Source organism: Emydura macquarii, unplaced genomic scaffold (genome assembly GCF_026122565.2).
Source record: "Emydura macquarii macquarii isolate MOO-44397 ecotype Brisbane River unplaced genomic scaffold, CSIRO-AGI_Emac_v2 contig_2422, whole genome shotgun sequence".
Taxonomy (NCBI): Eukaryota; Metazoa; Chordata; order Testudines; family Chelidae; genus Emydura; species Emydura macquarii.
Genome location: NW_027132559.1, coordinates 4,129,914 through 4,144,155, shown reverse-complemented (window position 1 = coordinate 4,144,155; position 14,242 = coordinate 4,129,914). Strand labels below are relative to the sequence as shown.

At 42.7% G+C, this 14,242-nt stretch overlaps 1 protein-coding gene across 1 annotated transcript in view; it reads right to left on the bottom strand.

Moving 5' to 3' along the window:
- The window catches only part of ENTPD3 (ectonucleoside triphosphate diphosphohydrolase 3), a 28,567-nt gene extending 18,805 nt beyond the window's left edge, over window positions 1–9,762 (bottom strand). Inside the window, exons 1-3 of the mRNA XM_067561826.1 lie at window positions 9,470–9,762; window positions 8,770–8,820; window positions 4,705–4,832 (exon numbers count right to left, since the gene is read on the bottom strand). Of these exons, the coding sequence (XP_067417927.1) occupies window positions 4,705–4,832; window positions 8,770–8,809 (168 nt within the window). The 5' untranslated portion in view covers window positions 8,810–8,820; window positions 9,470–9,762. The remainder of the gene's footprint in view (window positions 1–4,704; window positions 4,833–8,769; window positions 8,821–9,469) is intronic.
- Window positions 9,763–14,242: the final 4,480 nt, after the last annotated feature.

Below are 14,242 nucleotides of genomic sequence, written 5' to 3'. Positions count from 1 at the left end.
GCGTTCAAAGTAAATTTAGTAAAAAAAACCCCAAAAAACCTATTGCCTTCCACCCCAAAAAAAACCTTTTTCCTGATGATATGAAACTCATGATCAACCTGGGCCTCATGGCTGCTAATTTTCCCTTTAGTCAATTACACTTCTTTGAAAAAGCTAATTAATACTTGGGAAAGGTGTCAGCCTGAGAGCTGTGGAGAATGAAGGCCCGTATCAGGCCATCTCAGTGCTGAAATCAGAACTCTGGGGACCTCAATCTCTTGCCTTTGTGAGAAGCCACAAAGAGTACCACACAGCACGGAGGATGGAACAGGGCTTCTTAGAGTTCAGATGCATTGCAGGAATATGGAAAATCACCTATCACTAGAACAACATAATTTGAGTCAAAAGGGTTTAAAAAAAAAAAAAAAAAAAAGAAAGAAAAGAAAAGAAAAGAAAAGAAAAGGGTGGAGTAGCCTGAAAAAAAGTCATTGTTTTTCTTCCTTTCTCTTTTTTGTTGGGATTTTCAACCATAATTTTCCATCAACTCTAATCATGACCACCTTTTACTATTCAGCAATGATATATTCAGTAGACTATCTTGTACGACTAGTAAGGGAGAGTGGACAGGCAAAAAAAATCAGTCAAATGAAAGTGGAGCTGAACTCGGCTGCTGTCTGGTGGAAATGAGAAAGATGAAAAAAGAGATGGTTTGAAGAAAAAAAATCATACAAGTGTAAGACTGGAAGGGTCCTTGAAAGGTCATCTAGTCCAGTCTCCTGCACTCAAGGCAGGACTACGTAATAACTAGACCATTCCTGATCGGTGTTTGTCCAACCTGTTCCTAAGAACCTCCAAAGATAGAGATTCCACAGCCTCCCTCGGGAATTTGTTCCCGTGCTTAACCACCTTGGCAGTTAGGAAGTTTTCCCTAATGTCCAACCTAAACCTCCCATGCTGCAATTTAAGCCCATTGCTTCTTGTCCTGTCCTCAGAAGTGAACAAGAACAATTTTTTGCCCTCTTCCATGTAACAATCTTTTATGTACTTGAAAACTTATGTCCCCCCTCAGTTTTCTCTTCTCCAGATTAAACAAACCCAATGTTTTCAATTTTTTCTCAGAGGTCATGTTTTCTAGACCTTTAATCATTTGTATTGCTCTCCCTAGGGACTTTCTCCAATTTGTCCACATCTTGCCTGATATGTGGCGCCCAAAACTAGACACAATATTCCATCTGAGGCCTTATTAGTGTGGAGTTGAGCAGAAGAATTACTTCTCTTGTCTTGCTTACAACATACCTGCTAATATATCCCAGGCCAGAATGATGTTTGCTTTTTTTGCAACAGCGTTACACTGTTGACTCATATTTAGTTTGTGATCCACTAGAACCCCCAGGTCCCTTTCCACAGTACTCTTTCCTAGGCAGCAATTTCCCATTTTGTATGTGTGCAATTGATCCCTCCTAAGTGGAGTACTCAGCACTTGTCCTTATTGAATTTCATCCTATTTACTTCAGACCATTTCCCCAATTTGTCCAGATTATTTTGAATTTTAATCCGATCCTCCAAAGCACTCGCAACCCCTCCCAGCTTGGTGTTCTTCACAAACTTTATAAGCATACTCTCTATGTCATTATCTAAATCACTGATGAAGATACTAACCAGAACCAGACCCAGAACCAATCCCTGCAGGGCCCCACACATATGCCCTTCCAGCTTGACTGTGAACCACCGATAACTACTCTATGGCAACCGTTTTTCAACTAATTATGCACCCACCTTATAGTAGCTCCATCTAGGTTGTACTTCCCTAGTTTATGAGAAGGTCAGGTGAGATAGTATCAAAAGCCTTACTAAAGTCAAGATATACCACATCTACCATTTCCCCCCATCCATAAGCTTGTTACCCTATCAGAGAAAGCTATTAGGTTAGTTTGACACAATTTGTTCTTGACAAATCTATGTTGACTGTTACTTATCACCTTAATGTCTTCTAAGTGTTTTCAAATTGATTGCTTGATTATTTGCTCCATTATCTTTCCGGGTACAGAAGTTAAACTGATGTTGCTACATTTGTAATTCTTCCATCAGGCAGCTTTTACCAGGGGCACCTCCATCTTCATTGCTTTTGTTTCCCTTCACTGACACTTGTTACAGATTCTATGGACCTGAATCCACTGTCTGATCTCTTGGGTAACCATTTTCTCCAGTCTTGTGCAAAGTGGGTGTAAAACTCTACCATTTGGATCTGGTGGCATTTTACACCCATTGTAAAAAAAACCCAAAGCTCAAGGAAATGATGAACCAGGTCTTATTTTCCTAACACAGCTGGCTGACCTGTTTACAAAGGCCTGGTCTAGCTGGAAAAAGTTGCACTGGTTTAACTCAATAAATTTTAAATTAATCTAGTTAAACAGATGCGAATCCCTGAAGTGGACATATTAACTAGTTTAAATCCTTGTTTCAATCGGGTTAATTTAATTTGGTAATTTACCTGTGCAAGCTAAACTGGTAACAGCAAGGGTGGAAAAGGTTTAAATGTGTTCACAATATGGGCTTGCTCCAGTTTAACTGTATGGATTTAGTTAAATCAGAGCAACTCTAGACAAGGCTCCCTGGAACAAATCAGTTTGTGCCCATAAAAATATACTCTTTGTTCATGTGTGTGTGTGTGTGATTGCCATTTCCAAAAGACGTTTAGAACACAAAGAATAGCATGAACAATAGGAAACATTAGCTTTGAGCAAAATATTTCTTATAGGTACATAGAAACCTTTCCACAAGTACCACAGCTTGCTATCTGTCAAAGCTAGAGTTGTTCACAACACTGAACTTATTTCCAACTCATCTAACTGCAGGGTATTTGTCCTCCCTCCCTTGATCATTACTCTCATTTCACAGTGTTTGGATGAGTCACAAACCCTTCTAGTGCCTCAGTCTGTGTGTTTAGACTAGCTCATCCTCATGAACTACTGAGGCAGAAAACTGAAGCCTCAGATCTTCTGACAGGCAAGAAACAAATACTTAATTGAGCAAAAAGACACAACAAGGACACATGTTGTATAAGAGAACTTCCCTATATGCACTGTAAAAGCATGCACTGGGGAAGTACTACTATGCAATCACACAGGCTTCAGAGGGTCACATTATGATGCTCATTTTAGTTTAACAGAGAGGAGTTTGAAAGAAAAGAGACACTTCTGAGGAGAAAACACTTTTCTTCCAACTGTTTCCATATTTATTTATTTTAACTTAGTTCAAACTTTAAGACATTATGGTTTCCAACCACTGGCACATCAGCATAAGTACTGCAGGCTTTTGTAACAGTTTACAATCCCCCTTCACTACCAAAGAGCCCAATCCTGCAAGATCGAGTACTTCCCAAGAGACGTTGGGCCTCCTCTAATCCAAACACAAAGCCCACAGCATGTGTACTGATGTGCAGACTAATGTCTGGGAACCTCTGAACCCCCTAGCCTTTAGAGCCCTAAAGGAAATCCAAGGCCATAGCAGCTGTCACAGAAACAGCAACTGCTACTCCAGTGACACACAGCTGCTTCTCTGAGACTGTTAGAAGTCAGGAAGCAAATCCAACATTTCAAAAACAGCTTTTGAGAGTCATAGCTGACTTCTGAAGTGGCACAGAGAGAGAAGAGTGTGGCAGGGAACCTGCCCCTCCAAGTCTGTTCAGCAAGTTCCCTGCAGACATTATTTCCATGAGCCCAGTTGCCTCACAGCAGCCACCCTGGGCAAAGCCCTCTGGAAAGGAGTCATGATGGAGAACCATGGAATTACCACTGGAGCCCTAAAGGCACTTTTTTAAGCAATAAAGTGGATTGCGACATCTGCCTGAACTAACTCCCTGTACCCATTATCCAAGGGAGCAACTGGAGGGGACTCTAAAGCACCACCATCATGACGGGTTTTTCCTTAAACCCGTTAGTAGTTGTAAGAGAGGAAACACGGAACCCAGGGGACCTGAACTCAGGACTTCTCAGGGAGGTCATTTTCCATTTGGTTTGAAAGATGTATGAATCTAGCATTTTGAAGTCTGCACATACATTCTTTTAATGATCTGGAACCAGAAAACAGACTTTAAATTTATTTCCATTCACCTTTTCAGATTTTCCCTACTCTTTCATGTAGGTATTAACAGAAGGAAGGATAATAGACCTAACAAGTCCTAACAAGTGTGTTGGGTATGTAATTACACACTTATGGCCCAAATTCTTCCTTTAGATACACATGTGCAACTCACAGGGACTCTGGTGTGCCCATATCTGAGGGCAGGATTCAGCCTGTAGATATGTGACTACCCCTGCAGATCATTTCTTAATCAAAGTCTTTTTATAATTATTAGTATTCAACATCAATCTGGACTGACAAAGGGAACTTTTTCTTCTTACTTGGCAATTCAGACTTAGAGGAAGCATTGTCTAGTAACTAGAGCACAAAAAATGGGCATGAGGAATTCTTATCCCAGCTTTTGCCTCAGGCTTCTTATGTGACTTTGAGCAATTCATTTCTTCTCTCAGCTTTAGTTCCCCCATCTATAAAATGGAGACCATAATGCTTAGCTCACAAGGGCATTGTGAGACTTTAATTAACACCTGCCTGTAAAGCGCTTTGAGATTATCAGATGAAATGCACCATATAAATGCACAGTATAATTCTTTGAAACAACATTTTAGTATATTGTTCTGTTTCCTTATATCCTTTAAAACTTACCTTCAGTCCTGGAGAAAGAACCTCTTTGTGATTGCTCTGAACAAGTGTAACAGCAATAACAACAACTATGCTTAGAAGCAGAAATATCAAAGTGATAATGGTTGGAGTTTTGGAAAGCACCTTGAAACCTAAAGTGAAAAGGAAAATCCATATAAAGGATTGCAAGGATTATCACTAAATCAAAGGACCGTACCCCGCAGCCCCTACTGAGGCAAAACTCCAGTGAAATTGCAGTGGGAGTTTTGCCTAAATACGATTTGCTACTAAGAGAGTCTTTACCCCTCTCAAGGCCTGTCTGGAAGATCTATTTTGCCACCATTAACCCATCCCTGTAACAGAAAGTCTCACTGCAGTTGGTGAGTATCTCATGCTGCATTGTCTAAAGCAATCCGAAGACGAGTTATGCATTGTCTAGCAGACATTTTCTTACTAAGAGCTAATGTGTCAGTGAAACACAGGGTAGCTTTGTGTGCGTGTGTAAATACACAAAGTATTATTATTGTGTAGTGCCCAAAGTATGCTAGATGCTTTACAAACGAGTAAGGAGACAAGGTCTCCACCCTGAAGAGCTTATAAACCAAAGCTAAGTGTATATGCACAAACTAAGCCTAAAGTTAAGTGTAGCTGTTTTGTGTGTTAAAGACAATGCTCTTTCCAGGCTCCACTGGAAATGTTCAGTAAGGAATTCAAGGACAAGGATGTCTTCTGGTTTTTCCATTTTAATTTCTACTAACCCTTTAACTCTGCGTGCAGAGGCAGCCCTGGCGGAGCAGATCTTGCCTCCCTCCTCACCCATTTCAGTGCTGTGAGGCAGCAACCTCGTCCTTCCCCCATGGAAGGCTCTTGCAGAACCAGTGCTCCATATGGGATGAAAGGGAGTGGATTGGGCAGACTGGAAACAGGGTAGTACCAAGGGAGATGCGTCATTCTCCTTGCACATAAGAGATCAGGGAGGAAAGCTGGAAATATAACTTCTTCCAGGAGCCCACTCTGTGGTGGGGAACCCCCTTAAAGGGGTGGCTCCCGGAGGCAGGCAGACATAGGAGACCCAGAGCTGGTGTAGAGGTAGAAGGCCTTTGCATGGATGGCCATGTGCCCAACTGATCCCGGGGCGTCCATGGAGCTTGAAGACCAGATCCTCACTTTCTTCTGCAGGGTGGGAGGAAAGAATTCCCACCCCCCAACTACCAGTGGAAGAAAGCAGAGAAACTGCATGGGGTGAGCTGGAAAAAGAGGAGGGCATCACCATGTAGGGGTATAATTCAGCCCTCTGAAAGGGCCCTGGACACTAAAGTTCTCCAGCTAGAGAACAGAGACTGCTCAGACAGCAACAGAACAAGCTTCCCATACTGCCCAAGCTTCTAACCAATCTCACTCATTAATGAGAATATATAATCATGTTTCGCTCATTACAAAATAAATAAAAACTTGTCTCAACATCAGAGACCGAGAATTAAAACTCTGTTAAACGTATGTGCTAGTTTTTCCCTCTGGATTTTTTTTTCTTGAAAACACCTTTACATAAGCAGTAGGTGCAACCCATTGTGCATGTTGTGTCATGCAAGTTTGAAGGGTTCTGCTCAAAGAAAAGATCTTAGCAATTGTTTACTCATAGATTGCAAATGTCAGAAGCACTGTGCACAGCTACAGCCAGGTCCTGCTTGTGGACTTAAGCGGGACTTCTCACCCAAGTAAAACAAACAAGATTTTGGCTGGAAGGGTTGCACAGGGAAACAGACTTGTTAGCAGAGTTGTTAGCAGGGCCAGACTGGCAATTCTGGATGTGCAGGAGCTCTAAAATTTTCTGATGCAATATGGTAGACTGGGAGGGAAAGGATATGTAGAGGCTTACAAGGTCCAAGGAAGACAAGAATTTACGGGGGTATTGCAGCTATGACAAATTGAAATGAAATGTGACAAGGGCAAATTCTGCTTTTGAATTTCCAATATTTGTATGTTTTCCTATGCACGTGTTCTGTCTGCCAGTGACTTATCAAGAGAAACTTCTTTAGGACTCTGTCATGCCATGTAGGCACAGTCAGGTGTTGGGAGCAACACCATCCCAGGGAGAGCACACGTGCCACTTCAGGCCATCAGGAAATACAGCCTATTCCTGCTGTTATGCAGGGTCCACTGCCACAACACAGTGTGGAGTGTGGCGAGGACCACAGCACTGTCTCCTCATGTCCCCTTTGGGACAATCTGTGCTCTGGGGGTGCATTCAGGGAGCAGTCCTTGTAAGCTCCCTGACTGCAGGGACAGTATAGTTACAAGCCCCGCACAGTGCATGCAAATGATGGAGAAGTCTCCTTGGGCTCTATCCCCACATTCAGAGGCATGTCAGTGAACTGAGACTAACATGCTCAATATCTTGCGCACTCATCTAAGTTCTCAGGTTTCTATATAATGACACTCTTATGCCCTCTATATCTTAAGGGTTAGCCTCTCTCTTCAACACCAAAGATTAATTTTCAGTCGTACTAATCATGAAATTTCTGCCTGAAAAGCTACCACCAATTATATTAAATAGTGGATTTCCAGACTGTACTGTACTGTACATTGCTTTATTGTCCTGGGGGATTCTGAAATTCAAGAAAAAGATGGGGAACAGGAGAGTGATAGGACAAATAATCAGAAATATCTGTTGTTCCCTAGAGGTCAGTTCTCACATTAGAACCTATGCTTAAGAGCCATTAATGTTAACAAAAATTACTCATATACATTGGTTTGAAAACAGATCCCTCGTTAGATTGAAAAGCCAATTCTAACAGTCGGTCTGGGACTGAGAGCTGCTAGGATAAGACGTTTGCCTTTGGAACAAATCCTTCTCCTTGTGTATTTTGCACATTTGTAAGCCTTCCATGGTCACAAAATAACATATAATTGAAAGTTGGATGAGAGCTAGATTTCTATTATCTCCTCAAAAATATCTTTCTTTCATGAATCAAAGGATTGACTTGTAGATGTGGAAGGGACTAAGTCATTATCAAAGAGTAAAAGCTCAAGATAAACTAGTCAATATTTGTACAGGGCTTTGAAAGTGTCAAGCCCTATTAAAATGCAAATCAATATTTAATTATTATTCTTATTACTTCAGATCACCTACCACAGCTGTTGAAATATTGTTGTTCTGTTATATTCTTTTCAGCAGGGAGCAATGCACTCTAATGCCTATATATTTCAGGGAGTCACACATTTCTGTGGGCCAAATCCTGGTCCTATTGAAGTCAATAGGAAAAAATCTCATTGACTTTACTAGTACCAGGATTTGACCCTAAGGACTTCACTTTTCAGAAATCTTTTCAATCAGAAGATTATGATGCAAATAAACATCTCTTGTGACATTCCTCTTTTAATCTAGTGTCGCTGCCAAACAAAACAATTTCATTAGAGCATAATTTATAAATCTAGGCCCACACAAGTGACATTTGTTCGGGGTACACCTTACATTTCATGCCCTCATGCAGGTAGCTAAACATTTTAATTACATGGTAGTTGGATTGTGCAAGATTCTAGAAGACTTCATGTCAGTAGAACAGAAGCACAAGGCCCGCTTTATTACACACAAACACAGCAAGAGAGCAAAATTCAGCCCAATGACTGAAGTTGCATGAGGGATGTAACTTGGCCTGTTGACTTTCACAGGACTGCATGAATGTAAATAAGATCAGAATCTGGCTCACGCTAGCCAACGACATCATTTAAAAAGATGATGTTGATGAAATATTAAAGTGCCGTTGATCTTTATTATTAAAACAACAGCATTCTGGAGCAAGTGATAACATAAATACAGGCAACTTTCAGTCCCTATTAAATTAAATGTAATGGACCACACAGGAATACATTGGAAAGAAAGATCATTTTCTCATTTCGTGTAGCTATTTCCTGTAGATAAAAAGAATCACTTTCTGCAAAGGAAAGTAGGCTCAATGACTAAATCTCTTCACGGTACTTAAATATGAAGATTAAATATACAGCTACATAAATCTAAACATATGTTATAGGTTGAGATTCATTTCTATATTTGACTTGAAATAGCTATGCCCACCTATTTTAAGTACTAACCTGTTTGGTGACAGGGCTGGCGGGAAAGTACTGTAAACATCTTTTTCCAAACTGCATAATGGGAGAGAGATACACATTTTTAACATTTAAAAAGAAATAAGAACATATGGTCTCAAGATGAAAGTTTGTTACAAGATGCAGGTATGGGACTAACTATAATATCAGAATATAGAATTTTAAAATGGCATAGCTTTCATATGTTGAACCTTACATAGGCCTGTATTCCATTTAGAAGAGAACAGCTGGCAGAAAGAAAATAGTTTCCCAGGAAAAAAAAATTCCATCTGCAATGTACTAAAATTTGTGGCTGAATCTCAAGACTGTCTCCAGGTTCACCCATCCCTAAAATGCAGCATGACTGGCTAGAATCCAATTAGGAAAGAGTCAAGCTGTATGGGCCATGTAAAACAAACAGCTACATCTGTTGGGCTTCTCTTTAAAAACCTACCTACCATAACCTTCCTGAGATGGTTTCCCTGGCCGTGGCCCCTGTTCTGCCGTAACCTCTGTTCTCCCATGCCTAGCCAACACTCCACCTTCTAAGCACACACCATCCTGTGTTCCAGAAACTGAAGTCTCTTCCCCCAACTACGATGAAGCCTGTATACAATGCAACACACACACACACCTGTCCCTGGAAGCCCGCACTCCCTGCAGCTTCCACGCAAACACCCACACCTCCCCTCCCACCGCTCCTTACCCTTCGCCGCCGCCGCTGCTGCTGGGCTGATGAGAACGTGGCACGGCGGCGGCTGCAAACCTCAGGCTGGCTTGTGGTGGCGGTGCTCGGGAGGGGCCTGGAAACACCAAGCCGCGCTCGGAGCACACCGGAGGCAGAGGCTGGGAACGGGGAGGCAGGCGGGCGGCGAGCGCTCTGACAGCGCGCGGTGCGAACCGGATCAGGGGAGGCAGCGCGGCCGCAGCCTGCTATAAAGCCGGGGGTGCCTGCTGCTGGCCCCTCCCCGGCCTCCTGCGGAGCTGCCAGAGCCGGGAGCCGAGGGGTGGCTGGCACGACGTTGCCCTCGCGCAAGAGCAGGGAAAGGACCCTCCTCCTGCCCCCAGCGGCCCCCGATCGGCTCACCTGAGCCCTGTCCCTTGCAGCGCCGGGCCGCGCGGGCAGGATCGCGCCCCCTGCCCTGCAGCTGCCCGCCTGATCCCTGGCCCCCCAGCCTGGCGGGTGCCCTGCGGAGCTGGCTGGCTGGCTGGCGAGGGGCCCGCCCCGCTCCCCCGCCGCGCCCTCTCCCTTTTGTTTTGCTCACACAGCGAGGCTCATGGAGGCTTCGTGCAGAGATGCCTCACCCGGGACCGGCCGAGGGACCTCGTCCCTCTCCCGCCAGCTGCCGGCTCCTTCCCTCCCACCCGCTCCGCCGCCTTGTAATTCCGTGATGTGGCTGTGACAGCAGCACCTCGCCGCGATCGGACTGTGCCTGGCTCGAAGAACTCCCGGTGCTCTAGGAACAAGGCACCCACTTGAGCCTGGCGGCCCAGCTGTCAGCCACAGACCTCCCCTGGCCCGCCCTTCTCCACAGCCCAGCCACGGGATGAATGAAAGGATCCCTCCCGCTCCCCTGGGCTGTTATGACTAGTTACTAAATCTGGTGTGGTGCTGAGCCTGTTGTGCCAGTTCAACAACATCAAGAACAAAGCACTCTGTGCTCTACGCCTGAAGGCTGGATGCAGGACCTGTGAGCCCATCAGTGGTTGGACAAGTCCTGTATCCTGCCTTCAGCAGTGGCCAAAACATGATGCCTTTGAGGAAGGCAAGAAAACAACCCTTACTGCACCCTCCTAGCCACTTGGGCAATGGTAGGGAGGGGAGGGTATTACTCCTTTTGGAGGGTTCCAGAGATTAGCTGGTGCTCAGAAAGGAAAGATTTATGTTAATGTTTATCATTATGCTAACACTATACTACATAGCTGGTATTGATCATAAAATCATCCAACAACTTTTACAATCCATTTACAGAAGGTAGGTCTTGAGTCAAACCACAAAATTCTTTGCTCCTTCCCAGGCCTGCTCAGGCCCCTTCAGCTCCATGCCCGGCTTCCTCACGGATCCATGTTTCTTACTTCTCAACTCCACTCCCCATGTCGGCCTTCCAGCTTCCTGAGCCTAGCCCTTCTGCTCCTCTTCAGTTCCCTTCCTCAGCTGTGCTATCCCTGATGCCCCCTAGCTTCTCCCTCCATCTGACCATCCCAGCCCTCCCTCCACCTAGGGTGTGTGACTTAGCCTGACTTTTCCCATCCATCGTGCTGTTTCACCCAGCCTTCCCCTTGCCACCTGACTACTCTTCCTACTTTAACCAGCTTCCTCCTTTCCCCCATTCCCTAGTTGCCACTCCACTCCCCTTACTCCTATCTACTCCTCTACATCCCTTTTTCTAGTTGCCACTTTGGCACCCCTTTCTTCTGGTCTTTCAATTATCCTTTGCTTAATGCATTCAATTCCACTGGCTTTATTGGTTTGCTCTTGTGGGATGGAATCTTACACATACACTTATTTAAAAGCTATAAATTAACTGGTTTGCTTAAAACGTAAGGAAAAGAATACATGCCTGGGTTGTGGTTGTTATCTCGTGTAAATATTTTCAGGCAAAAAACAATGCACTACAGTCTCACCTTCACAGGCACAAACTGCTGTGATCAATTTTTGAACTATGGTTATGAAAACTATGGAAACAAAGTAATTGCCATGTGGGCAAATTACTTGCAATGTGATTATGGCTTCACAATTACATCAGGAAATTGTATTATGTGCCCCTCCTCCAGTACAGGATCATAATCTTAATCATCAGCATCAATAACAGGAAAACAGACCAAAGCATACCATCCTGACCAAAGAGCTCACACAGAGCTGTGGACATGGTAACACCATGGTACAAAATATATAGGAATGACAAAGTATGTTGTGTTGGTGAGGGAGGGGTGCTGTATGTGAGAGAAACCGGAGTCCAATATAGTAAAAATCTTAAATGAATCAAACTGTACCATAGAATTGCTAAGGATAGAAACTCCATACTTAAATAATAAGAGTACAGCCGTAGGAATATACTAGTGACCACTGACCAGGATGGTGACAGTGACTGAAATGCTTACGGAGATTAGAGAGGCTACAGAAACAAGCACCATCACCAATAATAATGGGGGATTTGAACTATCCCCATATTGACTGGGCATATGTCACTTCAGGACAGGATGCAAAAATAAAATTTCTAGGCCCCATTAATGACTGCTTCTTGGAAACCACAAGGGGAGAGGCAGTTCTTGATATAGCCATAGGTGGTGCACAGGATTTTGTCCAAGAAGTGAATATATCTAAACCACTTGGTAATAGCAACTATAATATAATTAAATTTAACATCCTTGTAGGAGGGAAATACCAAAGAAACCCACCACAGTAGCATTTAACTTCAAAAAGGGGAACTACACAAAAAAGAGGAGGCTAGTTAAAAGAAATTAAAAAAAAAAACTAGTCACATGAGTGAAATGCCTGTAAACTGTATGGAAACTATTTAAAAACACCATAGTACAGACTCAAACTAAAAAGTATATCCCAGATCAAAAAAGTCAGTAAGAGGACCAAAAAGTGCCACCATGGCTAAACAGCAGAATTAAAGAGTTGGTTAGAGGCAAAAATGCATCCTTTAACAATTGGAAGTCAAATCCTACTGAGGACAAGAAAGGAGCATAAATTCTGGCAAGTCAAGTGTAAAAGTATAATTAAGACAGCCAAAAAAGAATTTGAAGAGCAACTAGCAAAAGACACAAAAACTAACAGCAAAATTTTTTTAAAGTACATCAAAAGCAGGAAGCCTCCCAAACGATCATTGCGACCTCTGAACGATCAAGGTACTTAAGGAGCATTCAAAGAAGACCACTGTAGAGAAGCTAGATGAATTCTTTGCATTGGTCTTCAGTGCAGAGGATGTGGTGATTGTGATTTTCACACCTGAGCCATTCTTTTTAGGTGACAAATCTGAGGAACTGTCTCAGATTGAGGTGTCAATAGAGGAGGTTTTGGAACAAATTGATAAGTTAAACAGTAATAAGTCACCAGGACCAGATGGTATTCGTCTCACAGTTCTGAAGGAACTCAAAAATGAAAATGCACAACTACTAACTGTGGTATGTAACTTATTGCTTAAATCAGCATCTGTACCAGATGACTGGAGGGTAGCTAATGTAAAAAGGCTCCAGAGGCAATTCTGGAATTACAGAGCAATAAACTTAATTTCAGTGCCAGACAAACTGGCTGAAACTATAGTCAAGAACAGGATTATCAGACACATAGATGAACATGATTTGTTGGGGAGGAGTCAACATGGTTTTTGTAAAGGGAAATCATGCCTCATAAATCTATTAGAATTCTTTTAGGGTGTCAGCAGCATGTGGACAAGTGTGATCCAGTGGATATAGTGTACTTGGACTTTCAGAAAGTCTTTGACAAGGCCCCACACCAAAAACTCTAAAGTAAAGAAGGCAGTCATGGGATAAGAGGGAAGGTCCTTTTATGGATCAGTAACTGTTTAAAAGATAGGAAACAAAGAGTAGGGATAAATAGTCAGCTTTTACAATGGATAGAGGTAAAAATCGGGGTCCCCCAATGATCTGTACTAGGATTAGTGCTGTTCAACATACTCATAAATGATCTGGGAAAAGGGCTAAACAGTGAAGTGACAAAGTTTGCAGATGACACTAAATTACACAAGGTAAGTCCAAAGCTGACTGTGAAAAGTTACAAAGGGATATCACAAAACTGGGTGACTGGGGAACAAAATGGCAGAGAAATTTAATGTTGATAAATGCAAAGTAATGCACATTGGAAAAAAAAATAATCCCAACTATCCACACAGATTCATGGATTCTAAATTAACTGTTACCACTCAAGAAGTCATCGTGGATAGTTCTCTGAAAACATCTGCTCAATGTACAGTGGCTAACCAAATGTTAGGAACCATTTAGAAAGGGATAGATGAGAAGACAAAAAATATCATAATGCCACTATATAAATCTATTGCACCCCCACACCTTGAATACTGTATGCAGCTCTAGTCATCCCATCGCAAAAAAGATATATTAGAATTGGAAGAGGTGCAAAGATGGGCAACAAAAATGATTAGGAATATGGAGCAGCTGCCATATGAGGAAAGATTAAAAGGATTGGAACTGTTCACCTTAGAAAAGGGATGACTAAGGTTGGATATGATAGAGGTCTATACAATCATGAATGGCATGGAGAAAGTGTTATTTACCTCTTCACATATACAGGAACTAGGGGTCACCTGATGAAATTAATAGGCAGCAGGTTTAAAACAATCATAAAGAAGTATTTCTTCACACAACGCACAGTTGACCTGTGGAACTCGTTGCCCGGGGATGTTGTGATGGCCAAAACTATAAATAGGCTCAAAAAAGAATTAGATAAGTTTCATGGAGGATAGGTCCATCAATGGCTGTTAGCCAAGATGGTCAT